The sequence below is a fragment of the Canis lupus genome, chromosome 1 (assembly GCF_048164855.1).
Source record: "Canis lupus baileyi chromosome 1, mCanLup2.hap1, whole genome shotgun sequence".
Classification (NCBI taxonomy): Eukaryota; Metazoa; Chordata; class Mammalia; order Carnivora; family Canidae; genus Canis; species Canis lupus.
Window position 1 is genome coordinate 111,855,348 of NC_132838.1, and position 27,817 is coordinate 111,883,164.

At 52.8% G+C, this 27,817-nt stretch overlaps 2 protein-coding genes and 2 long non-coding RNA genes across 18 annotated transcripts in view; 2 read left to right on the plus strand and 2 right to left on the minus strand.

Moving 5' to 3' along the window:
- On the minus strand, window positions 1–10,612 carry LOC140604233 (uncharacterized). The gene is made up of 3 exons (XR_012007235.1): window positions 10,077–10,612; window positions 7,623–7,729; window positions 1–162 (listed from the first exon to the last, which is right to left on the minus strand). It is a non-coding gene; the product is annotated as an uncharacterized lncRNA (long non-coding RNA).
- Window positions 2,609–18,724, plus strand: KCNN4 (potassium calcium-activated channel subfamily N member 4). 6 transcript variants are annotated; one of them, XM_072775314.1, is made up of 10 exons: window positions 2,770–2,848; window positions 6,079–6,287; window positions 9,392–9,487; window positions 10,740–11,167; window positions 13,393–13,528; window positions 15,691–15,801; window positions 15,964–16,082; window positions 16,403–16,472; window positions 17,602–17,769; window positions 18,190–18,723. In XM_072775314.1, exons 2-9 carry the CDS (start codon window positions 6,129–6,131, stop codon window positions 17,764–17,766), a joined length of 1,284 nt encoding a protein of 427 aa, XP_072631415.1. In that variant the 5' UTR covers window positions 2,770–2,848; window positions 6,079–6,128; the 3' UTR covers window positions 17,767–17,769; window positions 18,190–18,723. The 6 variants fall into 6 exon arrangements, 5 of the variants coding, with proteins under 5 accessions (XP_072631405.1, XP_072631415.1, XP_072631411.1 ...); XM_072775310.1 differs by lacking the exon at window positions 2,770–2,848 and adding an exon at window positions 2,865–3,803; XM_072775304.1 differs by lacking the exon at window positions 6,079–6,287 and having other exon boundaries at window positions 2,609–2,848; window positions 18,190–18,724.
- LOC140604230 (uncharacterized) lies at window positions 16,695–27,704 on the minus strand. Of its 2 annotated transcripts, none has more exons than XR_012007233.1 (4): window positions 27,265–27,704; window positions 26,588–26,642; window positions 25,294–25,432; window positions 16,695–18,691 (listed from the first exon to the last, which is right to left on the minus strand). It is a non-coding gene; the product is annotated as an uncharacterized lncRNA (long non-coding RNA). The 2 variants fall into 2 exon arrangements; XR_012007232.1 differs by having other exon boundaries at window positions 16,695–17,817; window positions 27,265–27,699.
- SMG9 (SMG9 nonsense mediated mRNA decay factor) overlaps window positions 27,371–27,817 on the plus strand; it is a 31,750-nt gene continuing 31,303 nt past the window's right edge. For 5 of the 9 annotated variants that reach the window (XR_012007176.1, XR_012007186.1, XM_072775232.1 and 2 more), the window contains exon 1: window positions 27,371–27,747. The gene's annotated coding sequence lies outside the window, so the exon portion shown is untranslated. The remainder of the gene's footprint in view (window positions 27,748–27,817) is intronic. The other 4 variants (XR_012007194.1, XR_012007185.1, XR_012007196.1 and 1 more) reach the window with 2 other exon arrangements.

The window sequence follows — 27,817 nt, forward strand, 5'->3', positions numbered from 1 at the left end:
TGTCTTTTAAAAAAGATGTTATTTATTTGAGAGAGAGCTGAGAGCACGAGTGGAGGAGGGGCAGAGGGAGAAGTAGACTCCTTGATGAGCAGGAGGTGGAGGCGGCGCTTGATCCCAGGACTCTGAGATCATGACCGGAGACAAAGGCAGATGCTTAACCACCTGAGCCACTCAGGCACCCAAAACAAAATAAAAAGTATATTATTTCTAGTGATCCTGAGGGTTGACTGGGCACTTCTGCTTGCCTCTCTAGAGGTTACTCATGCTGCTTTATTCAGTTGGGGCTAGACTGGGCTTTTGGCCAGGGTGGCTTGATTCTCCTCTGCATGGCCTCTCCATGGGCTTCGTCACAGCGTGGTAGTCTTAGAGTTCTAAGAGAACCAAAGAAGAGGCTTCTAGTTCTCTGAACAACTGGACCTCAAGCAGGCCAAGTATCATTTCTGCAACAAGCAAGTCACAAGCCAGCCAGATTGAAGTCACATGCCAGCACAGACAGGAGGAAATATTGGCAGCAAGCTTTAGAGACAATCTACCCCAAGTGCTTAACGTACACCCAGGTGCCTGGGTGGCTCAGTCAGTTAAGCACTCAACTCTTGATCATGACCCAGCTGAGGTCATGATCTCAGGGTTGTGAGGTCAAGTCCCCTCTGCACTGGGCATGGAGCCTGCATATGATTCTCTCTCTCCCCCTCTGCCACTCTACCCTCTAAAAACAAAACAACAACCAAACACATATCTGGTCTTGTGTTGAGGACTGTGGATATTCATCTAATTCTCAAGCATTCCTGTGACATAGGTATCATCCCCTTTTTACAGGACACACAGCTAAGGATCACAGAGCTACACGTGAACACAGGTCCATCCCTGACTCAGGCTGTAGTCTACACAAAAATAGTCAGTGGCCACGACTCCCAGACTGTGAGATATAATTCAGTTTTATACTAAATAGTATATATATTAAATTATAAACATAATTTAATGTATATATGATGTAACATAATGTACATCATTTTTAATTGGTGGAGAACAAAGATATATAATGGACGAAGTAAAAAAAAAAAACAGAGAGAAAGAAAAAGGTATGCACTTGGAGACAAAAACCTGGAGATATTGGCGGCCCGGGTGGCTCAGTGGTTTAGCGCTGCCTTCGGCCCAGGGCCTGATCCTGGAGTCCCGGGATCGAGTCCCACGTCAGGCTCCCAGCATGGAACCTGCTTCTCCCTTTGCCTGTGTCTCTGCCTCTCTCTCTCTCTCTCTCTCTCTCATTAATAAATAAAATCTTAAAAAAAAAAAACACCTGGAGATAGAAACGGAGAAACAAAGCCGATAAGATACAGAAAGAATCAAAGACTTAGAATGAGAGGCAGATCGAGGGAACCACCAAACTTCCTTTAGCCTGAAAGCTTTCTGAGGGCAGGGATTTTGTTTAGTTTTTACTACACTCTCAACAAGAAGCAGAACGTGGCACTCAGTAGGTGCTCAATATATGCTCACAGGACACTAGACCAGCAGGTGCCTGCGGCTCCCAAGGCCACCACGAGGTGGCAGTATCCCGTGCCCTGAAGCCTCCAAATGCCTAAATCAAAAAGCCCAGCCGTGGTGGATTTGCCTCCACAAGCCTCTGACTTTCGTGAAGGATGTCTTCCTCCTGGCTCGCCCCGCCTTTCCCTGCACAAGCCCGGGGCGACGAGTGACCTTTCCGCCTGAGACACCCTCTTCACTCTCCTCCACCACCCTGCCCAGTTAAACAACCCTTTGTCCTTAGCCCCTTCCGGCTGGGCCCCAAGGCACCTGGGACCTTTCCAGGCCCGGAGATGGGGCTGGGATGAAGGTGGGGCAGCTGGGATGAGGCCAAGGAAAAGTCCCAGGGACTTTGGAATCCGTTCTTCTAGCCTTCCTGGACCAGGAGCATGAGATCCAGCCCCCTCCTCCCTCGACCCCCAGCCCCTCCTCCCTCAGACCCAGGAGTCCAGGCCCCCAGTCCCTCCTCCCTCAGACCCAGGAGTCCTGCCCCCAGCCCCTCCTCCCTCAGACCCAGGAGTCCAGGCCTCCAGCCAATCCTCCCTCACACCCCCAGTACCCCTTCCCTCAGACCTCCAGGCCCCTCCTCCCTCAGACCCGGGGGTTCCAGGCCCCCAGCCCCTCCTCCCTCAGACCCAGGAGTCCAGGCCCCCAGGCTCCTCCTCCCTCAGACCCAGGAGTCCAGGCCTCCAGCCAATCCTCCCTCACACCCCCAGTACCCCCTCCCTCAGACCTCCAGGCCCCTCCCTCAGACCCGGGGGTTCCAGGCCCCCAGCCCCTCCTCCCTCAGACCCAGGAGTCCAGGCCTCCAGCCAATCCTCCCTCACACCCCCAGTACCCCCTCCCTCAGACCTCCAGGCCCCTCCTCCCTCAAACCCAGGGATCCAGCCCCCCAGGCTCCTCCTCCCTCAGACCCAGGAGTCCAGGCCCCCAACCCCTCCTCCTTCAGACCCAGGGGTCCAGGTTTCCAGCCCCTCCTCCCTCAGACCCAGGGGTCCAGGCTCCCAGCCCCCTCCACCCTCAGACCTAGCAGTCCACATCCCCCCTCCTCCCCTCAAAGTCTCATGCGGCAACCCACCCCCTCCTCTGAGAGGAGCAACCTATGCAGAGAGGTCCCCTGGTGTTCCTCCTCCCTCTCTTTCACAGAGACCCCTCTCCCTCTCCACTCCCGCTTCAGGGTTGGGACCAAGGGCTGAGTCACAGGAAGCTCTGGGGCCCTGAGTCACCCCCACCCCCTGGCTCAGCCCCTCCCTGGGCTGGAGGGAGCTGGCTCTGGAGCGGTGTGTCCTACCGACTGACCCCCACATCCCAGAACTTCCGTTTGGAGGCAAGTGCCTTTCCCACTGTGACCCCATTGCTGCCCACCCTGGCCTCTCCCGTGGCCAGCCTTTGCTCCGTTTTTCTCTCTTAGTTATTGTGGTCTCTTTGGAGACAAAACTCCTGTCTGCTCTGACTTTCATGTCTCGATCCCAGCTTCTGCTTTCCCTTCACCTCCACGTCTCTTCTCTCCACCTCTTTGTTTTTCTCACATTCTCTCCCTGTCTCTGCCTCTCTCCCCCTCCAGCTGCACCACTCGGGGGCTCTCTGGTTGTCCTCCCACCCCCACCCCATCAGTTTTCACCAGGGCCCCGCACTGAGGCAGGGCTGTGCAAGGGCTGGAGGTCTCCGTTCCGTGGCCTCTGACTCAGGCCGCTGCAGCCTCTGTTGTCTGGCCTCTTGCCCCTGAGTGAGGCTGGTGGGAGAACTAGAAAGGACAAGGCTGCCCCCAGGAGAGAGCAACTGAGGCAGAGACAAGCATGGAGGGGTCCAGAGAGAGAGGCAGAACCAGAGACAGCCAGACAGAGAGAGGCCTAAAGGAAGTCCGGAGGCAGAGGAACTGAGTCGCAGACAAAGACAGAAACCTAAGGTCAGCAAAAGGCAGGGACACAGAGCATTCCGCCGAGAGAGAGAGAGAGAGAGAGAGAGAGAGAGAGAGCGAGCATAGAGACAGAGACAGAGACAGTGACAGGGAGAGAATGAACTAAAGGAACAGGGGGACACAAAGATGGAGATACAGAGATGATGCTAAGAGAGACACAGAGACACAAAGAGTCTGAGAGACACAGAGCCAGAGACAGGAATGGAAACAGACACAAGGATGGAGAGAGTCAGAGATCCTGAGAGACAGAGCTGGAAGAGATAGAGGTAGAGAAACAGGAGAGACAGGGAAAGGCAGAGCCAGAGCTAAAGTTAACACAGACCCAGAAGCTTCCAGAGCAGGAGAGACAAGGGAGGAGTCCGAGGTAAGGCCCGAGAACCGGAGAGGGGGGAGGAGAAGTGCAGAGACCCGTGCCAGGCCACAGGGGTGGCAGGTAGCAGGGGTGCTCCGGCTGTAGCCTCAAGACTGCCCGGGGCAGCGTTTTCTCCCAGCGGGCACACGTGTGGTATCTGGGTGTGCCCGGGTGTGTCTCCATCACTCTCCCGCCGTGTCTCACCCACAGTGGGAATCACATTTGTGCCATGGAGCGGGCGGGGCACCGGCAGGGGTTGTGTTTTTGTCACTGGGCGTGTCTGTGTGTGCGGTTTGGTGTCTCTGGGTGTGTCTGTGTGGGTTGTGTTGGTGTGTTGCCAGACGTGTCTGTGCGTGAGTGTCTCGTTTCCCTGCGGCTGGCGGGTCCATGTTCCTGCATGACATATGGAGTGGAAGAGAGTGGGGTTAGGTCTGTGAGTTGTCGCTAGAGTGGTGACCTTGCTGCCACCAGCAGTGTCTCAGAGGTCGGTGTGTGCAAGGTGTTCTGTGTTCCCAGGCCAGCGTCTCCCGATGTGTTGCCTGAGGAGGGTTTGGATCTGTGTCCTGATGGGCAGCACACAGATCTCATGTAGTACTTCCATGCTGCTGCACGCAGGGACATTCCACACTGTGTCACTCTAGGAGTCACAGTGCATCACTCTGCATTGCATTTGTTCTTCTGTATGTCACTGTGTGTTGTGTCTCTTTATGTGTGTTATCTGTGTAAAGGCGAGCTATCATTCAGAGATGTGACCTTGTGTGTCATGTCCAGGGATATGTCCATTTCACGGGCCTCTCCTTTCCCTGCTAAGAACACAACCTGGGTGGCCATCCTCAGAGCGTGTTGTGTTTGTGTGGCTGTGTCTTATACTGCACCGGAGGGTATGCCCTGGTGTTATGTGTGGTGTCATTGCAGGGGTAGGTGTTGGCTGTGCCAGTGGGTCCCTCTGTGTTTTATGTGATACGTGGTGTCCAAAAAAGGTTGTGTCATTCTGTATTTGTGTATGGCTCTGCCTATGTTGTGTTTGTGTGGCCATGCATGTTGACTATATCGCGCGACAGGCCGCATGTGGGCATAATTCAGATGTGGCTTGTCAGAGGAGACGTTGCATGTTTTACTTGGTGCCTGTTGCATTTGGGATTCGGGATCCATGTGGTCTGTGCCCTGCTCCTCCTTCCCCTGGGTACCATTCTGGGTTGTGTCCTCTGTGATGCGCCAAAATATATCAGAATATCTTACTTTGGGTATGCGCTGTTTGGGTTTCTGTGTGGGTCTCTTCATGCATCCATTCCCACTGTCCTAACTGTACATTTGAATGGCATTGTGCGCTGGGGTATATTGTGTGTCGTGGCGGGTCTGTATGTGCTGTGAATCATTCTATGAGCATATATATTTGAGTTGCCATGTGCCACGATGTGTATCAGTGTGCATTTCTCTGTGTGCTGGGCGCTTGAGGTCTGTTATGGTGTGGACACAAAGCTTTGGTCTGCACATGTCAGGTGTCACTCCATGGGTGTATAATATTTAGGACACTATTAGTGCATGGTTTACACAGGTATATGAAGTGTGGCATTCGGGTATCACTAACATATTGTGTGTCTGTCTAATGATTAGTATGTGTTGTGCTAATGTAGCTATAGATGTGCCTCAAATGTGGAGTCTGGCAGTGGCTGTTTGTGTAAGAGAACACTGTGCCAGTTTTGACTGCGGTGTTTTTGCCAGTGTGTGGACAATGTTTGGGTGGTCATGTGCACCACAGGAGCACTGCCTTCCTTGCTGAGTGCCGGCGTGTGTCACACCATATGTGTGGTGTCTGGGTGTGGCTGTGGGTTTCCGAGCTCATCGGGAGTTGTGAGTCACTCACTGTAGGTTGTGTTGTGTGCCCATGTGTGTTAGGCTCCGTCTCCGGCCGTGCCGTGTGTGAGGGTGTATCAACCGGTGTCTTGCGGTGTCTGAGTGTGGCTGAGTTTAGGAGTGTATTACACGGTGCACCGTTGTGTGTGACACAGTCTATTGTGTGCCAGTATGTGTCTTTATCCACGTGGATGCACGCCTCTTCCTTGCTCTGCCCCAAGACACACCCCGGTCCCTCCTTAGACTGAGAAGGGAGGTTAGGGAGCCTCCCCTCTGCCCAAGGGCCACGCCAGCCCCTCCCCGCCCTGCCCAGCCGTCACCACCCCCAGAGGGCACAGACTTCTTCTGTGCCTCAAAGCAAGAGCCCCAGAGCAAGGAGCAGAGCGGGCCGAGGACCTGCAAGCCACAGTGGCTGCCCTTTGTGTGCTGCGAGGTGGGGGACCCTGGGCAGGAAGCTGGCTGAGCCCCAAGACCGCAGGGGCCATGGGCGGGGAGCTGGTGCCAGGCCTGGGGGCCCTACAGCGGCGAAAGCGGCTGCTGGAGCAGGAGAAGTGGCTGGCTGGCTGGGCATTAGCACTGGCGGGAATTGGCATCGGACTCATGGTACTACACGCGGAGATGCTATGGTTCGGAGGGTGCCCGGTGAGTGGAGCTCTTATCTTGGGCCATGGGAAGGTGGGGGCTGAGACTCCTGGGTCTGAGGGAGGAGGGGGCTGCGGGGTCTGGACTCCTAAGTCTAAGGGGGGTGGACCTGGGCGTCTGAAAACCTAAATCTGAGGGAGGACGACCTGGGGGTCTGCAAACCTAAATCTGAGGGAGGAAGAGCTAGGGCTCTGTGCTCCTGGGTCTGAGGAAGAGGCAGAGAGCCTAGACTCCCTGGTCTGAAGGAGGAGAGGGTGGAGGGTCTGGACTCCTGGGGCCCAAAGGAGGTAAAATGCTCAGGGCTCTATGCAAAAGGAAAGGACAGGGTTTGAAGGTTTGCAATTGGGCAGCTGCAGGTCCAGGAGCCCTGGAGGCCAGGGGTTGGGCTTATCAGACCATCCAGTCTCCCAAGAACAGATGAGGGGAGAGGGAGCCTCAGGTTCAGTGACAGGAGGGTGGGGAGAAAGGCTAATTTCTTCCAAGTAGGCGGCGGCTCCTTGGTCCTTATCTAAACTCAGGTTTACCCAGGGCCTGGGTGGCCAAGAGCAGGGACCAGAAGAAACTGGCTGGGGTGGGGGTGGAATGGAAATGGAAACAACCCCCACCCCTCCCATGTTCCTCATTCCCCACCTCCCCAGGGTCTGCATGCTATTTAGTCTGGGAGAAGTGGGTTCACAATGGTCTGGCCTCCTAGGTCCCAGAGGAGGGGGCCGGGAGCCCGGGCTCCTGGGTCTGAAGAACGAGTCTTAGAGCGTCTCTGGGGGAAGGGGCACCTGACCCAGGGTAGTGTGAGCAAGGAGGAAAGGGACAGGTGGGGCCAGAACAGGTCTGAGCAGGCTCTTGGCACATTCCAGCCCTGGTCTGGACCATGATGGGGCAGATAGAGGACAGGGGTCAGAATCAGTGGCTTAAGGACGGAACGGAATTGCTTAATCGGAAAGGAGGGGTTGGAGAACTGTCTGGAGTAAAGGATGTGGAATTGGGCTAGCTGGGGGTTACTGGCCTGAGGATTGGGTTGGGGGCATTCTTGGAGGAGGGAGGCTCACATTTGGATTTGGGGGCAGAGGAGGAGGGCAGTTGGAAGTGACCAGGAGCCACATGGAGGTTTCAGGGCAGGCCAGCTTCCTCTGGCTGGGCAGCCGAGGCCAGGGCAGCGGGCACAGAGGGGGTGGGGCCACCGAAGCCCATGCCAACAGGAAGCATGGCCAGGGACTACCCGCCGCTCCCACGCTTCAGCACCCCGCCCTGCAGGGGAGGTGAGGACATGAGCTCTGGGCAGATGGGAAGGGACGAGGGGGTCTTTCCTACCCCATCCTTCCCTCCCTCTCTCCTCACCTCTCCGTTCTTCCTTCCCTCTGCCATTTGCCGGGCTGCTGCCTCCAGCAGTTGAACTCTGGGGAAACTGCTGCAGCTTTCGGAACCTCAGTTTCCCCAACTGTAAACTGGGGGTGAGGGTTGAGATACATGGCCCTAAGGGTCCTCCTCAGCCCCCTTTCTACTTGTGCCTTGACAACACCCATGCCTCCTCCCCACCTCCATTGCTATTCTTAGGAGCTCATTTTTCAGGGACCCAGACACCTGCTGGGGGGGAGGGGCTGGAGGAGAGGCAGGTGCCCAACTGGGCCAGTGCAGGGGAACACGATGGAGATATCAGGAGGGGGAGGGGCAGAGAGAGGCTGGATGGAGAGACCGAGACACAGAGAGATAATGGTGGTGTGAGACAAGAGACAACAATATAGTAGGAGACAGAAGTACAGCCACAGAGAAAGACAGAGCTTCCCCCAGTTGAGGTAGGCACAGAGAGATGGAAAGTCTGACAGAAACAGAGACCCTCAAACGAAAATAGAGATCGAAACAGAAACATACCCAGAGGCAGAGAAATTTCAGAGACTTAGTCAGGGATTTGGGGGAAGAGGAACTAGCAAAGTAGAGGGCCCCATCAGAGAAGTGGGTGCAGTGTGGGCAGGGGGTGTGTCTAGTGGAGTGGGACTGGGGACAAGGGAAAAAAAAGAGTCAGGGAACTGGGGAGCCTTAGAAGGCTGAAGGGGTAGGGGAGGGCTGGGAACAACAGTACCATTGTTCAGGGAGGGGTGGGGGGGCAGGCCCCCTGGGGCAGGAAGCTGGCCCTCTTCCCCTGCACAGAGGTGGGGCCCTGGCCCAGCAAGGGGAGCTGGCAGTCATCTGAGGAGAAACAGGTGCTAAGCTCCGCCCGGGAGCTCAGGTGGCCCCCTCTCCCTGACTACACTCCTCAGGCAGGGACCCCTCCCCACTCCTCCTACGGGATTCCAGCAGTCCCGGTCCCCCCTAAATCCCTCCTTCCAGAATTCTAGATCTCTCCAAGGTATTGCCACACAAAGAAAGGGGAAAAAAAATCTCTCCGTGGTTTCTGGAGGCCATGTGCTTCCGGCCAGATCTGCCCTGGGCTTAGAGCCAGGAGAGAGGGCAGGGGGAAGGAGACACAGGGGCCAGGACTCCCGGGCCTCCCTCAGAGCTGGGGCTGGGGTCTCAGGGACCCAGTTCCCTAGGTAGGGAGGGTTTGGGGGGTGGGAGGGTGTCATTCACTGCTTGGATACTGGATGGGTGATAATTTCCAGGCTCCTTGGGAGAACTTCTAGGGCAGGTTGCTTTTTAGGGCATGACCAGCTGTGTGGTAAGGGAAGGGAGGAACTTTCTAGAGGCCAGATGTCTGTTTCCAAACCTCCCCACTCCCCGACCCCCTAACTGAGGAACTGAGGGGATGGGGGAATTAAAAAGAGACCTAGGAGACTTTTGAGTTGCAAGGTCTCCCCTCACACGTGGGTCCTAGGAGAATGGCCGAAGAGGAACGTAGACACTGGCATCTGAGCCAGGGAAGGATGGGCAAGGGAAGAAGGCTGGGAAGGATGAGGGCAGATGATGGTCTCCTTGGGGACAAGATGATGGTTTTGAGAGTTCCCCAAAACTGAGACATCAGGTAGAACCAGGTCTGCCAGGGGGACAGGCTGGGGGATGGGCGGAGGAGGCCAGGAAATTAGGAATTGAGAAGGGATGGCATTATGGGAGGAAGGTAGAGGGGACTGGTTGGGGACCTAGGATCTTACCCCTTTTTCTATCCCTCCCAACAGTGGGCGCTCTACCTGTTCCTGGTTAAATGCATGATCAGCATTTCCACCTTCTTGCTCCTTTGTCTTATCGTGGCATTTCACGCCAAAGAGGTCCAGGTAGGGCAGACCTCACCCCTGGGCCCCTTCCTGCTACTCCCCCCCCCAGCCCCCACCACACCCTGTCAGCTCACACTTTCCACCTTCTCCTCCTCCTGGTCTGAGTAATGAGGTTTCTCCACCCTGAGATTTGTCCACACCCTCACCGACCAAGTTGAGAATAACCACAGATAGACAGACTGAGCCTCCTGGAGATCCACCTGCAGCCCCGTCTCCCCTTGCACTCCTGTGATGCTGAGAGCTCCCACCCCCAGGCAGCCTCACTCCAGGCCCAGCCCCCTAGATTTCTGTCCTCCATCCCTGCAGCCCCATCTATTCCAGTCCCAAGCAACCTGAAGTCTAGGTTATGCACCTGCGGGTCCTTATCGACTCCTGAGCTCCCCACCTCTGTGCCAATTACCTCCTAGACTCTGGGGTGGGGGTGGGGTCTTTCCACCCATTGCCCCCTTCTATTTCATGTCTCACCCAGACACTCAGCTCTCCACCCTCCTCCCCTCATCCCATCCCTCACATCCCCAAATCCTGTTGCGTTCACCCCTTTCCTCTCTACCCCCTCCCCCCAAACCTTTGTATATAAAATGGGGTTTACCCGTCATGAGTAGTAATTCCCCCTTGTGGGGCCTGCTGAGTAAAAAGTACACGTTATCATTAATAACAGTCATTCGAACAAGTCAGTGGCCTGGTTTTGTAGCTCAGCTGTGCTGCTACACCCAGGGGACCCGGGCCTCAGTCTCTGCATCTGCAAAATGGGGGTAAAAATGCTCTCGATTTCACCGTGTTGTGACGATTCCCTGAGTCATACATGTGAAGGAGATAGAGCAGTGCCTGGCACGTTCAAAGTGCCCTGTAAATGTTAGTTGTCATTGCTAACGGAATGAGGTTTACAGTTAGTTGCTACCCCTGTCCCCAGAAACAGGAGGAGGAGAGGGCTCTGGGCATGTGGAATGTCAGCTGCAGGGAAGCAGGGATTTCTGTTTTGTTCCCCTGTATTTTCAGTCTATACAGCCACGTGGGGTACACAGGAAGTTCTGGAAGTGGGCTGAAGCTGAGGGGGTGGGTGGTGGTGAAGAAGAAAGTGAAGAGACGTCCTCCCCAGGTCCTGCCGCTGCTCCTCCTCCACCTTCTCCAACCCCACCCGCCCGCCCTCCCGCCCTGGCCCCGCGGGGCGCGCCCCCCTTATCTCCTGGCACCGGCAGGCAGGCGGCCGCCTGACCTTCATGTGACCCCCTCCCCGTCTGTCCCCTTCCCGCAGTTGTTCATGACCGACAACGGGCTCCGGGACTGGCGCGTGGCGCTGACCGGGCGGCAGGCGGCGCAGATCGTGCTGGAGCTGGCGGTGTGCGGGCTGCACCCAGCGCCGGTGCGGGGTCCGCCGTGCGCACAGGGTTTGGGGTCCCCGCCCACGGCGACGCAGTCCTGGCCGGGCTTCCTGGATGAGGGGGAGGCGCTGCTGTCGCTGGCCATGCTGCTGCGCCTCTACCTGGTGCCCCGCGCCGTCCTCCTGCGCAGCGGCGTCTTGCTCAACGCGTCCTACCGCAGCATCGGCGCGCTCAACCAGGTCCGCTTCCGCCACTGGTTCGTGGCCAAGCTGTACATGAACACGCACCCGGGTCGCCTGCTGCTCTGCCTCACGCTTGGCCTCTGGCTCACCACCGCCTGGGTGCTGTCGGTGGCCGAGAGGTGAGGGTGCCGGGGGTGAGGGGTGCGGGTACCCAGAGCATCTGGAGGAGCCGCTAACGGCCACGGCTGCCCCGCGCGGTGGTACAGCTCGGGCCCCTCTGGGGCAAAGCGGAGGAGGAAGCTGTCTGCCCACACTCACCCACGGGGGCGCGGGAAGAACCAATGGGCCAGCTCCTGCCCTTCCCCCACCTGGCAGCCTCAGTCTCCCCAGACACACACACACACCCTAGCAAGCCCTTCCTTTCCCGCTTCGTCACCTGTCCTGCCTCAAGTCTCCAAGCACCTAGTCAGTCTCTAAACCCAGGTACTGGGGGCTGCCCAAAGATTGCAGCTGCCTCCTTGGAGGTCAGAGACACCTGTTCTGAATCAGCACAGATGCATTGTAGGTGCTGCCCATGATCCTGGGACGGTGGTGATTTAGGGCTGCTCTGGAAGGGAATTCCTGAAGGAATTGAATTGATACAGGATTCCAGGCTGCCTGCTGGACAGACTAGATGCTGGGCCTGTATCCTTTCGGGCCCTCATGCGCTCTCTCTTGCAGATAAAGTGAGGGGGGTATCTTAGCCGGTGGTTCTTTTTTTTTAATATTTTATTTATTTATTCATGAAAGACAGAGGGGGGAGAGAGAGAGAGAAAGAGAGAGGCAGAGACACGGGCAGAGGGAGGAAGCAGGCTCCATGCAGGGAGCCTGACGTGGGACTCAATCCCGGGACTCCAGGATCACGCCCTGGGCCGAAGGCAGGAGCTAAACCGCTGAGCCACCCAGGGATTCCCCTAGCCGGTGGTTCTTAAAGTGTGGTTCCAGGACCAGCGGCATCACCTGGGAACTTGCTGCAAATCCAAATTCTTAGGCCCTACCCACACCTACCAAATCCAAAACTCTGGCAGGTGGGGGCAAGCAATCTGTTTTAACAGGTGATTCTGACCCCTGCTCAAGTTTGGGAACCTCTGGTTTAGTACATCTATCTGGCAAAGGATTCTAGAGGGGAAGCGGGGAATGATAAGAGCTGTCTTTAGATCCTCTCTGACCCTAATTGTAAAATGGGTATCAAATTGTACCAACTTTGAGGTCTCCCGGGCAATTCTAATCTTGCACAATTTAAAACTCATTCATCTTGCAAGATCTCAGTTTTCCTCCCACATGTTTCTCATCTGAAACATGGGAGGGTGGGGGTGGGTCAAATTTCTAAATCGCAAAGCAGAAGTCCTCAAACTTGAATATACTTTGGGATGAGGGGAGTAGGGCTTAACAGTGCAAATTCAGTCCCCACCTCCAGACACTAGTGTAGTGGGTCTGACATGTCTGGAGCCTCATGAATGAAGCTTTCCCTGCTGACCCTGATGCAAGGGATCTATGGGCTCAAGTTTAGACAAATCAGGATTTTCAATCCTTTCCATGGCTGGAACTAAATATCCCTTTTTATGAAGTGAGGGGAAGGGAGGGCAGGATCTTGCCTTTTTAGTCTTGACAGGGGCCTCCTGTATAGGCCCTACAGCATCTTTATGAACATTAGAGAAAAGTGCCCCTGGGGCGCCTGGCTGGCTCAGTCAGTGGAACGTGTGACTCGATCTCGGGATTGTGAGTTTGATCTTGGGATTGTGAGTTTGAGCCCCATGTTGGATGTAGAGATTACTTTTTAGCGTTTTTTTTTTTTTTTTTTTTTTTTTTATTCACGAGAGAGAGAGAGAGAGAGAGAGAGAGGCAGAAACACAGGCAGAGGGAGAAGCAGGCTCCATGCAGGGAGCCCAATGTGGGACTCGATCCCAGGACTCCAGGATCACGCCCTGGGCCGAAGGCAGGTGCTAAACCGCTGAGCCACCCAGGGATCCCCGAGATTACTTTTTAAAAAATAAAATCTTTAAGAAAAGAAAAAGGTGCCCCTTCCTCTGGGCGGATGCAGATCCCTGCCAGGGTGTGACAAGGGGACCTTGGGCTGGGTTTCTGACCCCCTCAACCCCTCAACCATGCAATCTGAAAGCAGCAGTCCTGGTAGCCTAGCTAAAACCAACAGGTTTTGCAATTGGCTGGATCTAGGTTCAAAACCCACAGCCTAGAGTGGCTGAGCATAACTTGCCCAGCTCACACAGCAGAGAGGAAGTCAGGCAGGCTCTCCTTAAGCCCAGAACTTAACTTTTTCTCTGAGTGCTTCAGGGGACTGTAGAGTATCAAACATCATGGGAACCCCTGGGGTAGAGTATCAGAACTAACCCATCCTTCCCCATAGGCAGGCAGTTAATGCCACTGGACACCTTTCAGACACACTGTGGCTGATCCCCATCACATTCCTGACCATTGGCTATGGAGATGTGGTGCCAGGCACCATGTGGGGCAAGATTGTCTGCCTTTGCACTGGAGTAATGGTGAGTACAGCCCTCTCAGAGACCCTACCCCTGTCCCCAACTGCTCATCCCCTGGACCCAAGGAAATCATGCAGCCAACAAAAGCACTCAAGGACACCCCCGAGAGATGTGGGTGTCTGGATGCCCACAGCCCCATTTACTTTCAAAATCCAGGAATCCATCCCCTAAGTCCTTGCTCTCTTTGGAACCTAAGACCCTGGACCCCACTGTCCTCAGGAATGACTTCCCAGCTCCATTTCCTTCTAGAATCCAGGAATCCATCCCTGAGCCTTATGAAGGCTCCTCACCTGTCTACCCTCTCAATCATCTAGGACACAGGCCCCTGGTTTCTCAGCTCTAGGCTCCTCTAGGACCCAGGAACCTAGTCTCCAGTCTCCATTAAGGCTACAGATTCATGAAAAGCATGCCTGGAAAAAAAAAAAGAAAAAAAGAAAGAAAGAAAGAAAAGCATGCCTGGGGTGTCACGCTGCCTGGCTTCAAATCCTGCTCCTGCCACTGCCAAGCTGAGATCAAGCCTATAATCTCCCAGTTTCCTCATCTATAAAATGGGGATATTGATAACTAGTATACTCTCATGGGGTTCCTGAAATTAATCAAACCACATAAAGGGTTTCAGGTAGTGCCCATCACATAGGAAATGCTCGGTAAATGGGTCATGGGGTGGAGGTGGGAAGGCTGTTATTTGTAACTGGTCCCAAGCATCCAGCTGCCCCCACCCTAGCTCATGTCCTCAAGGAAGAGGCAGAGACTCCCCAGAGTCGGCCTCCTCCTGAATCCAGACATCTACCACCTTCCCTTCATAGACCTAGACATCCAGTTCCCCCTACATAGCCCCTATCCCCATCCAGGACCCAGCACCCAAGGCCTTGGCCTTCACTTCCCCATGAGACCTGGCTCTTCCCACCCTCAGGGATTCAGGTCCCCAACCCCCAACCCTTTCTGGGACATGCTGCATTTCCACTGGTGCTGGATGGGTTGACAGGGAAGTTCAATCCCCTCCCCCACAGGAGTCTTTGGGACCAGGAAAGAGGGCAGAGATTTGGCCAGGGAAACACCAAAGGGTCAGGGACCCTCAGGGCTGCCCAGGACCTCCTCCCTCATTTGACACAAAGAGAAACAGACTTAGAGAGATCAGGCAATTTGTGCTAGAGCTCACAGCCCAGCTCCTGGCCAAGAGGTTCCCCGGCACAATGGAATAATCATAACTAACTTTATCAAGTACACACTCTGTGCCAGCCTCTGCTCTGAACACTTTCCAGGTGTTAGCATAAGGAATCCACAGAGTAATACTGTGAGGGTGTGCCCATTTTACAGGGAAGAAGGTGAGACTCTGAGAAATTAAGGAACGTGCTCAGAGCAGGGCTTGGAACACAAGGAATCCTGGAGCCAGTGTTTGTAACTAGCAAATTGTTCAGAGTTTTCATGAGCTAAGCTTGGGGAAGGGGAAGGCTTCAGAAGAAAATAAATTGTAACTCAAGGAAGAGCAGCAGGTGCCACCAAGCAGCTGATGGATCAGAGGCTTTGGGAGAAGGGAGGAGTGTTTAGACCAAGATGCTTGGGCAGCTGAGGCAGAATGAAGCCAGACTGAGTTGTCTGGAGGTGAGGCCTAGACCTTGGAAGGCTCTGAAAGAGAGGGTAAGAAGTTTGGGGGCAATGGGAGCCTATATTAGGGTAAGGGGGCAAGGTCATAATTGTTAGATCTCCCTGGGGTCCAGGTCAGGAGAGGGAAAGGCTGAAGATGGTCCAGAAGGGAAGTGGTGGGGACAAAACTGGGCAGAAGCCAAGGGGGCTGGAGGAGGGGGAGGGACACCTTTGGTGACCTGATGGCCAACTGGGCCTGAGTAGTGGGGAGGAAGGGCTCCCGCAGGAGCCCAAGGCCTACTTCTCACCCAGAATCAGTCCTTCTCCCCTTCTCCAATCATAACTTTAACGAAAGAGGGCATCTGGAGGTATAAACACTACAAACACAGTGGGACTCAGACACATGACCTCTGATCCCAGCTCTAACCCTCAGGGCTGTGGGACCCTGCTTCTCCTCTCTGGGCCTGCTTGTCTGTCAACCAGCGGTGGTCATGCCTGCCTTCTGTGGCTGTTGTGAGGGTTCAAGGAGGGAGTCTAGTGGCACGGGAGCCCCAGAGGCCTCCTGTCTGCTGTGCCCACAGGGGGTCTGCTGCACAGCCCTGCTGGTGGCCGTGGTGGCCCGGAAGCTGGAGTTTAATAAGGCAGAGAAGCATGTGCACAACTTCATGATGGACATCCAGTATGCCAAAGAGGTGAGGATGGGTATATAGCACCCACAGCACATGCCTCCCTCAGATCCAGGAGTTCCCACCCCATCCCCTCCTGCTCCAGCCCTCCCTCTCCTCCCTCAGACACCGTCCCCTCCTCCCAGAGCCCCAGGTGTCTGCCTCTGCTGACACTGTGCCCACCCCCAGATGAAGGAGTCAGCTGCCCGAGTGCTGCAAGAGGCCTGGATGTTCTACAAACACACACGCAGGAAGGACCGTGGAGCTGCCCGCAAGCACCAGCGCAGGCTGCTGGCTGCCATTAACAGGTGAGGACCTCTCTCTGTGTGCACATCTCCTTTCTGCATGGTGTGCAAAGATGAATGTGTGCCCAGGTCGAGACACCTGTGTGTTTGTGGCTTACTGAACAGCTGTCCACCTAGACTTCACAGTAACTGTCTATGATGATTTGTCTTGCACGTCTCAGTGTCTGGGGGTCAGGATACCTGGGTCTCTACCTAGGAGATGGGCTCATGGGTGCTTCAGCACTGGCAACGCTTCCTCACTGTACTGCGTCTGTGTGAGGCTCTCCTCCCCTTATCCCACCCCCGAGCTGGGGTCACTTCTGACCTCCATCTTCTTCCCACAGGTTCCGCCAGGTACGGCTGAAACACAGAAAGCTCCGAGAACAAGTGAACTCCATGGTGGACATTTCCAAGGTACTGGGGGCCTGTGGGAAGGGTCTGGAGGTTGGCACAGCTGCTGGGGACAGCTGGCTCCAACACAGGGAACATGTGTCTGGTGCACACACATGCACTTGATAGAGGTTTGTGGTTGAATGAATGATGTAAGAGTTTCTTAAACTCACGGAGGAGACCCATCCCTTTTAAACTTAAAAAAAAAAAAAGAAAAGAAAAGAAATTGCACAAAGAACTCCAGTGTTTGGTTTTACATTATTTTTATTGTTGAGTTACATGTGGACGGATATAAAATTCCTTCCAACTATGACTCTGAGACAATAATAAAACCAAAGCAAATATACAAACCAGTTCAAACACAAACGGTAAAACCAATAAAATGCAAATTAACAACACTGACACAGATGGGGCACACGGTTTTGGTAAAAGCCAGGCTCTGTTACTATTGCAAAGAGGGGCCCCAGGCCACGGGGGCTTCCGCACTGGGCAAGCTGGCTTGGCCAAGGCTGACTCAGCTTGCCCTTCTTCTGCTGGGACCACTTGATTCGGCCAGTGCTTGGGGATGGTGACATCACATCCCTTTGTTTGGCTCACAGCGCCTTTTGCTTATTATCAAGTGGCTTTGCTTTTTCTCATTAGCCCGAGACAATTCAAATAGTGGCCCTTGGCACCAATGCCATGGCCAAGTACAGTCACAGATGCAGGTCCCTAAACTTCATGGCAGGTCTCAGCAAGGAGTGGTGGCCTGGATCTGCCAGAACTGGCAGGTCGTAATTTCTTAAGATTATCCAGCCCCAAACTGAGAATTCAAGAATTCTCATAGAAAGGTCACACACCCTCAAGGATAAAGCTGTGAATCCTAGTTTGAGAGGGTAATGAAAGGGCTATGTGGGTTTTGAAGTCATTCATCAATTCCACAAATACTCAGTAAGCACCTATCTTCTATGTACTGGGTCTGACTCTGGGTGTTGCCTTGGGCATGTATTTAACTGCTCCAGGCCTGTTTCCAAAGCTGTAAAAACGGGAATGGAATCCTCACTCCCTATGCTTTTAAGAAGATGTAAACCATGTGTGAAAAACACCGAGCCAAGAGCTGGGTTAAGGAAGAAATCTACCTCAGCCTGATATCTCTGACCCCCTCTCTGCCCAGATGCACATGATCCTGTGTGACTTGCAGCTGGGACTGAGCAGCTCACATCAGGCCCTGGAGAAGCGGATGGATGCACTGGCAGGGAAGCTGGACACCCTGACCGAGCTGCTTAGCACTGCCCTGGGTTCAAGGCAGGTTCCAGAACCAAGCCAGGAGGCCACGTAGCTGGTGAGGAGGCTGGGACTCGGGCAGACAATGATCCTGGTGAAAGGGTACCTGTGGATAACACCCCATGGGGTTAAAGGGGTAGGGGATGGCCTTGGAGACAGTGCTACTGACTGCTCTTCTGCTCTGCCCGTCTGGAGGAAAGGACTTGAAGTTTGGGGCTGGACTGGCAGTAAAGGAAGGAAACATTCCTTCCCCCCTTTGCTGTCAATACCCTCTCCCTCTTTCTTCATATGGTTGGTCTGCCTGTCCCTGGGTGTGTTCGTGCCCTCTGTCCAAATGCCCAGTCTCTTGGTGGCAGGTACACCCATTTCTTCCTTCCTCCTCTGTCCACTGGTGTCTATCTCTACCTCAGTGTCCCTGCTCTTGCTCTCTCTCTGGCTTCTGGCCTGCTTATCTATCCATCTCTGTTTGTCTCCTCAGGATCCATGGAGGAAGAACCAAGCTACTTTCCCTAGGATTGAGGTCAAGGACATTGTCCCTGCTACTCCTGACCCAGCCCTATGAATAAGCACCTCAGGTGCAAGGACCAAAGAGGCCCCACCTTAGGGTGGGCTCACTCACTGATGGCTGGAGGAGACACTGGCTCAAGGAGAAAGGCTGTGGCCACACACACAGCCCCAATCCCTGCCCCAAATGGGAAAATGGTCACTACTACCCCACATCCCCTGGACAAAACCATCCTCATTGTGCTGCTACGGATGACCTCTGGCTTTCAGTTAGAAGTGGAGGTGCCTGGGGCGCTGAGACTCCTGGGTCCCAGAGAAGGTGGGGACTGGGGGCCCAGAGTCCAGGATCCTGGGGTTCTTCAGTTACCACTGGATAGCGGAGTGGAAGGAACCAGGCCTGAAGCTGAGAGGTGGCAGGAGGCAGCGCCCCCTGGTGGGAGAGCAAGGAGAACACAGTTTCCAGAGCTGCAGAGAATCTGGTGGGGAGAAGGCGGGTGGGGTGGGGGGGCACAGTTCACCAGTCTCTGCTCTTTGTAATAAATGTTCAACTAAGCCAGAAGTTGCTGTCTCTTTCCAAACATATGTATACTCCCAATAGGCAGGTCATCCAGCAGAAAGCTCTTGTCCTATCCATTTCCCAATCTATAAAAGACACCTCCAAGTGCCCTCCCAGCTCTGTAGGCAATGATGTCCTCAACAGCCCACACTCCCACAGATCTGTGGCCAAGAGCAAAGGCGTCAAATCCAGGATTTGGTTCAGGGTCCAAAGCCCAGCTCTGCTATCCATCGGCTGTGTGACTTTGGGCAAGTGACTTCACCTCTGAATATTTTACCTCCCCTCTAAGATGGGTCCACCTTCCCAGAGAACTGCTGTGAAGATGGAAACAGGGAGTGACACAGAGAGTTGGTCACTTAGTAAGAACCAAGTACACGAGAGATAGTTAATCATTTTTATTATTGCTATTGATGTTCAGACACAATGGATGGCTGCTCTTCCTTCTGCTGCCCTCCCCTCCTCCCACTCATCTCACCAGAACCTAGATGACTACTCACCCATCAGGAGACTAACAGGAACCCCAAACCATACCACATAACTCATTCCATCATCTGCTAAGACTCAGAGGGGAAAATGGAAGGGGCTAGCACTTCTGGACATCCTACTGTGTGCCTCCTTTTGTAAATCACCATGACCACATCCCACCCTGCTGCACCCCATTGTAAAGAAACAAAAACTGAGGTTTCAAGAGGAGCCAGGTCTAGAGGTGAGAATCTGGCTGCAGGGCCCCAGTTCATACCCAGCAGCTAAGCCCTGTCTGAGGTGAGTCAGAGGCAGAGTGGCCTTGGACCTCCGACAGAAGTTTCACTTCCCACCATGGCTTCATTCTACTTTGAGAGGCTGATTCATCCTTGCTTCCTTAGACTTGCGGGGAAGCCTGGACTGCGAGTCATCCTTTTCTGCTGAGCTATCTTTGGATTTCCCTCCAAATCCACAGCCAGCCTCATTCCTTCGCCCTGAGAGCTAAACTGGGGCTGCACCACCCACTGCCATGGACAGCCCTTCCTCTGGACGCCAGCCCCTCTGGCAAGAAAGGAAATGGGAACTGGAGGGGGTCTCTGAAGACATTTCCAGCACTCTCCCACTGCAGGAAGCCCTCGTGCAATGCTGCCAGACCCCCTACCATACTCCTTCCTCCTAGTCACACCCCACTGCAGCCTGGATGTCCCCTTCCCTAGGAAGCCCTTTCTGAAATTCTCACAGCCCCCGGGGAATCTCTCTCTATCACAATCGTTTTTGAGCCCAGCACCATGCTAAATCCTTTATATAAATGACCTCACAAAATCTCTAAAAGGGAGGTAAAGTGGGCATTGTGGTCCCATTTTACATACGAGGTAACCAAGGCAGAGAGAGATTTAGAAACCTGCCCATAGCCACAGTAGAGATGGGCAGCTGGGATCTGACCCCAGGCAGCCTAGCTCCAGAGCCCCAGCACTTAGCCCACAGGCCCATTCAGAAGCTGAGATGTTTGCACCGTATTTTCATTTTTGTTCTCTACTGTGTCTTCAATGTCAAGGGCTAGCATATGCAGGATCTCAGTGAAGGTGACTGAATGAAAACAATGAATACCTGGTGTGGCCCAAACTTCTCACCTTCTACCACAGTGGTTTCTGCTGACACAAGGTAGGAAATGGTGAGAAGCGGCTCCTCACTAAAAAACTAAGAGAACACATGAGAGATCTGCTCTGAAGTATCTCAGATCTGTCCCCATCTACCTGCACCCACTCCCCAAAGTGGGGCATGGGTCCTGAGGCCCCCCTTTCAGCAGTTTCGCACTTCTCCTCACAAAGTCAGCACTTCCTAGAGGCCTTGCACCAGGGGCTAGGGCTGTAGGCATGAATCAGAGGGCTCAGTCTCAGGGTGCTCTGGGCTTCTTCCCTCCCCTACTAGTTTTGCCTCCACTTTCATGAGAGGACTGGATAGGGAAAAGAGGGCCCAGAGAGGGGTGGGTGGGGGCTTACCAGGGTTAAAGAGCCAGTCAGGAGCTGAGGCTGAGGCGGATTCTTCTTCCATGCACTTGCCTCCCCAGACCCTGAGGACTCTCCCAACACTCAGATAGGACTGGGTCTACCCCTGGCTCAAAACCCTTCTGTGGCTCCAACCTGCCCTTCCATCAAAGTCTAGCTCCTTAGCTCAGTCATTTTTTTTTCTTTTATTAAGATCCATTTTACATAAAGCACAAACATTTTAAATGCGGTCTCAATGAACTTTTACGAATTTATTCACCTGAGCAGCCACCACTCAGATCAAGCTAGAAGTTTCCAGCCCCCTTAAAAGCTCTCCTGTCCCTCCCTACCCTCTTCCATCCCCATTATCTACCATCCTGACTTCTTCTGCCCAACTCTGAACCCTGCTTTACATGCTAGTGTGTACTGGCTTCTTGGGCTCTGCACAGTAGCCACAAGATCCACCTAGGCCACTCACTCTTTTTCACTGCAGAATAGTATTCCATTGTATTAATACACCCACAGCTCTCACCTTGGCAGCGGGGAGGCCTCTTCAGGCTCTGGCCCCACTCCTCTTCCAGACTCCCTTGACCCTATCCCAGCTGCTAATGATTCTGCACCCAATTCCAGTATGAGGGTTTTTCCCCCCACACCAAGCAATTCTCAGACACCAGCTGGGTGTCCTACAATTCTGCACTATCTGGAGACAGAGTCAGATTCCACAGGTTAAGAGCTCAATCCTACAAGATAGCACTCCTCCCCCGCCCGCTCCCTAACCTTCAGACGCCAGTTGCAAGGTCAAGGTTGACACCTGTGCTTCTGACCAACCAGCTACAGATTGCAGGTTCCAACAAATGCCCCCTTAAACTGGATTAATTTGCTAAAGTAGCTCAGAGAACTCAGAGAAACATTTTACTTACTAGATTTCTGGTATACTATAAATCAGTAATTATTATAAACTAGGATAAAACTCCGGAACAACCAGATGGAAGAAACATACAGGCAAGGAATGGGGAAGGGTAGAAGCTACCATGCCCTCTCCAGGGGCAACACTCTCCCCCACATTTCCACGTGCCCACCAACCTGGAAGTTCTCAAAACCCTGTCCTTTCGGGTTTTTTTCATCCTTTTGGGTTTTGACCGAGGCTTCATTACTTGGTTATCGTTAATTAAATCACTGGCCACTGTCAATTGATTCAACCTCCAACCTCCCTTTCCCTTCCCCAAAGGCCAAGGGTCAGACCGGATATTCTAACCTCTAATCACAAGGTTGGGTCTCTGGCAATAAGCCCTCAGCTCTAGGTTACCTAGGTACTTTCCAAAAGCCGCCCCATTAACATAACAAAAGACACGGCTAGGGATTAGGGATCTCACCACAGAAAATTCCAAAGGTTTTAGGTGCTATGAGCCAGCAATGGGACAAATACCAAATATATTCAAATATATTATTATAAATCATAGTATCACAGCTGCTCCTGCGGGGGACTCCTCTTACCCAACATTGCTTGTTGTACCTGCCCACCACTGTCCCATCCACTTAGAGCAAATATCGCATTTACCCAGTTTTTCATTATGGTTCATAAAGGTGGCCCTACCATTTTACATCAACACCAGTCTGTAGTCCAAAGACCTATTTGGAACTTTTACACTGTGTGGAATAGCTGCCGACACCCAAGAAACACAGAAAAGAGTGGTTTTCACAATTTGGAGGGAAGGTCAGATGGTACAGCTTTCCTTTCTCTTACTGGGATGAGTGGGCCCCTCTTGGATTCAAGTCCAATTCCTCTCTCCACCTGTCATCTGTCAGCACCACAAACCCCCTTACCACTCTGAGGACCCGGTTCCAAAGTCTCTATGTCCATGGAGACTCTACCACTCCCATCAGCATATGAACATGATGTAACTTCTCCCACCTTAAACACACCCCACTAGGCCTTTAAGCACCTTAGATCCTGCATTACGTTTAAAGTTCACCATGTACTAACCAAATTGCAAAATATCTGGAATTCAAATTCTGATTTTAACTATTGTAAAGCCTTAACAGTTCTTACAGAAACAATCCCCTTTCATACAACATGGAAGATTTTCACAGAGCAAAAGAAACCAGACACACAGGAGACCTGCTGTGAGATTTCATTTATCTGAAGTTCAAGAGCAGCCCACAACCCATCTATGAGCAGAATCAGATCAATGTGGGGTGGGGGAACGGACAGGAGAACTGCACCAAACAAATTTCCGGCGTTCTGGAAATGACCTCAATCCTGATCTGGTTAATGGTTACAGCAGCATATAGATTTATTTTAAAAATTCACCGACCCGTACCCTTCATGTCTGTGTCCTTTATGTGCTTTACCATGTTTAAGTTCCAACTCGCCAAAAGAGTTGAAGACAAATACTTATACTTTTCCTTACGGATACGATAGTCAGCCATTTCCCTAACAGACTGGGGGATAAAGCAGCCATGTAGACCCCACACCCACCTCTAACAAGTGCCCTGGACCTCTGGTCCCCAGCTCATCACTGTCTCTTTGGAACCTTTTGTTCTCTTGGCTCCAGGTCACCCCCTCTGCTCATGTTCCTATCATCTATACACTAACAGCTCCAAATGGAGCATACTTGTACAGTTGCTAATAAGATGACAGGACATCTGAGATTTGCATTTAAAAAAGTAAAGAAGGATCCCCGGGTGGCACAGCAGTTTGGCGCCTGCCTTTGGCCCAGGGCGCGATCCTGGGGACCTGGGATCGAGTCCCACGTCAGGCTCCCGGTGCCTGGAGCCTGCTTCTCCCTCTGCCTGTGTCTCTGCCTCTCTCTCTGTGTGTGTGTGACTATCATAAATAAATAAAAATTAAAAAATATATATATTAAAAAAGTAAAGAAACTCCAAGTAAAAAGTGTGGTTATGTGTTAGGAGAATAGAACAAGAGAATTAAAATATAGATGACTATCAATACTGAGTGATGGGTATGTGAATTTTTTTTGGAAGATTTATTTATTCATGAGAGACAGAAAAAGAGAGAGAGAGAGAGAGAGAGGCACAGACACAGGCAGAGGGAGAAGCAGGCTCCATTCCATGCAGGGAGCCCGACGTGGGACTCGATCCCAGGTCTCCAGGACCACACCCTGGGCTGAAAGCGGCGCTAAACCACTGAGCCACCCAGGCTGCCCTGTGAGAATTCTTTATAGCATAATACCTTTGTTTATGCTTTTAACATTTCATAATGAAAAAAAAATTCATGAAATTTCATAAAGAAAAGTCAATAAAAATTGTATTATCTACAAACCCTGGCTTCTCCTCTAACTGCCACTCCTTACTTGATGTCCAGTTGAGTATCTCAGAGTTAGTTCAAAGCTTGTCAATTTCCCATCAAGAGGACTCTCATGCATTTTCGCCAAAAAGCATTACTCTTTATTCAGTTGGTCAAACCTCAAACCTTTTGGATAACTTTTAAGTCATCCCTGATTCATGCTTCCTCTCACACAACCCTCTTCCTGAGTCACCATCATCTCCTGTCCAGGCAGGGACATGGACTTCCTCATCGCCTGTGTCCACGCCTGCCCAGCTGCAGGTCTTTCTCCTTGCAACAACTAGCACCGCTTTAACTTTTTTGTGCATAAACAGTCAGATGGCTCAAAACTGCAGAAGTCTTAAACAGTCATCCTCCCAACTCTGATCCATAGGTCTATGACCTTCATCCCCACAAGCAACCACGGTCATTAATTTGGGGTGTTCACTAGAGATATTTTGATAAAAAATACATTCCAACATGCTGGTCCTTGCTCATGGCCCTTCAATGGCTTTCTGCTACACTTGGGAAGTGACTTCCAAAGCCCTTACCATGGCCTATAAGACCCTATGGAACCTGGCCCCTCTCCGTAGCTCCATTCCTAAACAATCCTTCTTCTCTTCCCTTTGCTCTGCTCTAGTCACTCTGGTCACCTTGACAATCAATCTCTGAATACCCATCCCCTCTCCCACTTCTTCCAGAGGTCTTTCCACGGACTGTTTTTCAGCATCTTCATGTGGCTCATTCCCTTACCTTTTTTCAGGCCTCTGTTCAAATGTCTGACCACCTGTCACTCTGACCTCTGTTACTCGAAATTTCCTTATCCTGACTTTTCCTTCCAAGCATCTTTTACCTGACATCAACTTCTCTACTAGAATATCTGCTGGTGGAGGGCAGGTGCTCTTTCCTATTCACTGTAGGATCTCTAGCTTACAGGCCATGCTTGGCAGCTGACTAAACTTCCATAATTCATTCAATATATGAATGAATAAAATTAATAGAGACGTGAATGAAGAAATGGATTTAGCAATGGCTCTCAACACTCCCTGGCTTGTACCCTGGACCCACCAATTCTACTTCAAACAAGATATCACTGATAATACTGCCATATACATGCAATCAGATATACAAGGCTATTAACTGCAGCAAATGTTTGTGAGAGCTAAAGTTCAGAAACAGACTAAAAGTTTATCAATAAGGACATGGTTAAAGCATGGTACATCCACACAACTATTTCACCAATATAAGAAAAGGCAGGTCTCTGGGTGCTTGTCTGCACCACTGACTCACCACGAGGCAGGCTGCCCACTGCCAGGGGAAAATATGTGGGCTTGCTCTGTGGTGAGACAGGCTTGCATTTGAATCCAGGCCCTGCTGCTTCCCGGCTACGGGACTTCAGTAAGGACTTCTTCAGGCTCACTTTCTGCATCTGTTAAATGGGGAGGGGAAAGGTTTATTGCTGTATATAAAACACAGCCTGGTACACAATGAGCCCAATGTCAATGTTAGGCCCTTTCTTTTCCCTTTTAAGTCATTTCCACCTGAGGGTTGCTCAGATTTGTGAAACTGGCATGGAGGGTAATCCGGGATTGGGAAATTTAATCTAATTAAGAAAAACTGATATCAGGACACCTGGGTGGCTCAGTCAGTTAAGCATCTGCCTTTGGCTTAGGTCATGATTCCAGGGTCCTGGAATTGGCCCCATGTCCAGCCTCATGGCCACTTCCTGCTCAGCAGGGAGCCTGCTTCTGTCTCCCCCGCTGCTTGTGTGTCTCTCATATCCATCTCAAATGAATAAATTTAAAAATCTTAAAAAAAAAAATCTGATATGACCTGAGATGAAGATGCTAAAGAGGAACACTGACATAATACAGACGGCCTGACTGTCATGTATGTCTCTGGGAAATACCCATTCTTTGGTCATCTGTAAAATGGACTCTCAACTTAGGTCTGTGTGACTAGTGATTTCGCCCAGCCTGTGGTAGCCTGGAGAAACACTTCCACCTGGCACAGGTACTGAGAAAATGGCAACAGGGATGAGGCTTAGAGGGGAGAGGGGAGCTCAGAATCAATTGCTATCACTACCATCGTAAGCCACAAAACACGACAACACATAGTGTTACTATGCACCAGACACTGTTCTGGACACTTTCACCCATTTAACCCTGCCAGTAACATCACAAGGTGCTGCCATCTCCATTTTAAAAACAGGGGCGGGGGGGGGGGGGGTGAGGGCACTTGGCTAAGGTCGGCTGCCATTTATGTGAACCCAGGATCAAGCTCTTAACCGCCAATGCTTTGCTTAACAGGAGTTCCAGAAGGAAACTGGGAGCCAGTGCTTTAGAAACAATATGGCTGGGATCCCTGGGTGGCTCTGCGGTTTAGCGCCTGCCTTCAGCCCAGGGCATGGGATCGAGTCCCACGTCGGGCTCCCTGCATGGAGCCTGCTTCTCCCTCTGCCTGTGTCTCTGCCTCTCTCTCTCTCTCTCTGCCACTAATGAATGAATGAATAAAATCTTTAAAAAAAAATAAAAAATAAAATCTTAAAAAAGAAACAATATAGGAACCAGAGTAGGAGACTTACTTTTATTGTGTACCCCACTGGCTGCTTGAATTTTGTCAGAATGTACATGTATTCCCTGTTCAAACAGAAATTTTAAAACACTAAATAAGACTTCAAATGGTCAATTCCCCCATTCGCAGATATGAACGAATCACTCTCCTGCAACTAAGGTGTAACCGCCGGCCTCGGCTCAGGCGCTGCGCATGCGCCCTCCGCGGGCCGCGCTATCCGCTCGCTATTCCCCTCTGGCGCGCACAGGGCTTGACTTTTCGACCCTTCGTTCTAGGTTTCTCTGCCCCTGCAGCCGCCGAGGGACTTACTACGTGTCCTATTCCTCCCAGTCCGTGTCTCCCATGCCTTCGGGATAGAATTTGCCCCCTTGGAAGCCCTTCAGGATCTGAACTGCCCTTCTGTGCGCCCTCACCTCCCAACCCTGGGAAACTGGATCCAAGCCAATCTAGACCTTTCCCTGTTGGAGTGCCCTTGGCCGCCCTTCAAGGTCCAACTGGACCCGGACCCTTTCCCTAAGTGATTTGATCTGTCTCCCTCCACAGAACGGGATGTCTTTCAGCGTCCACGCCGGGTCTGTTTCATTCCTGTGTTCTCGGCACTTACTCCGCCCAGGACCCTGAAATCCCTCCCAGCCGCCCCCGCCCCACCGAAGCCAGCCAACTCCACTGACGGGGCGGGACTCGAACCTGCCATCTCCGGAACTGCCCTCTCTCCCTCTGCGTTAGACTGCCACACAGCCCCCGCCCCAGATGCGCACGCGCACTAAGTCGGAGCCGCAGCGTTCTCCCTCCTCCCCTCCGTCGTCCGCCAGCGTGCTGAGGCCAACCACCGCCATCCACGCATGCTCAGCCCGGCGCGGACGCTCAGTTCTCGCGCGCCCAGCCCTCGGCGCATGCGCAAGGCCAGCACCCGGCGGTCCAGCTCTCAGCTCAGTCCCGCGCTACCTCCTCTTCCTCTTTCAGCCCTGCGTTTCTTGGGTGCAGCTTCCGGGGTGCCTAGGCCGGTTCCAGAGTGGCCAATTCCTGCTTTTTCGGTATTCTTCCCACGCCCTTTGTCCCCCAGACGCCATTTACAGGCCCGTGGCTCGTGGTGGAACCTCCCCCGACCATCCCCGTCACGGAAAGCGCGCGTAGCGCTGCGCCCCAAGAGCCAATCAGCAGCCGCCTTAGGTAAGGGGCCCGCGAGCCCGCGCGAGGCTCGTGCGCCGGCAGGGGGCGGGGCGCGGGGGCGCGTTGGGGG

Bases quoted from the DNA above. Each gene is read 5' to 3' on its own strand.
- KCNN4 (XM_072775304.1), top strand. From the start codon at position 2,624: ATGCAGAGAGGTCCCCTGGTGTTCCTCCTCCCTCTCTTTCACAGAGAC. The intron at 9,488-10,739 runs GTAGGGCAGACC...CCCTTCCCGCAG, and splicing joins TTCACGCCAAAGAGGTCCAG to TTGTTCATGACCGACAACGG. The intron at 16,083-16,402 runs GTGAGGACCTCT...TTCTTCCCACAG, and splicing joins CTGCTGGCTGCCATTAACAG to GTTCCGCCAGGTACGGCTGA.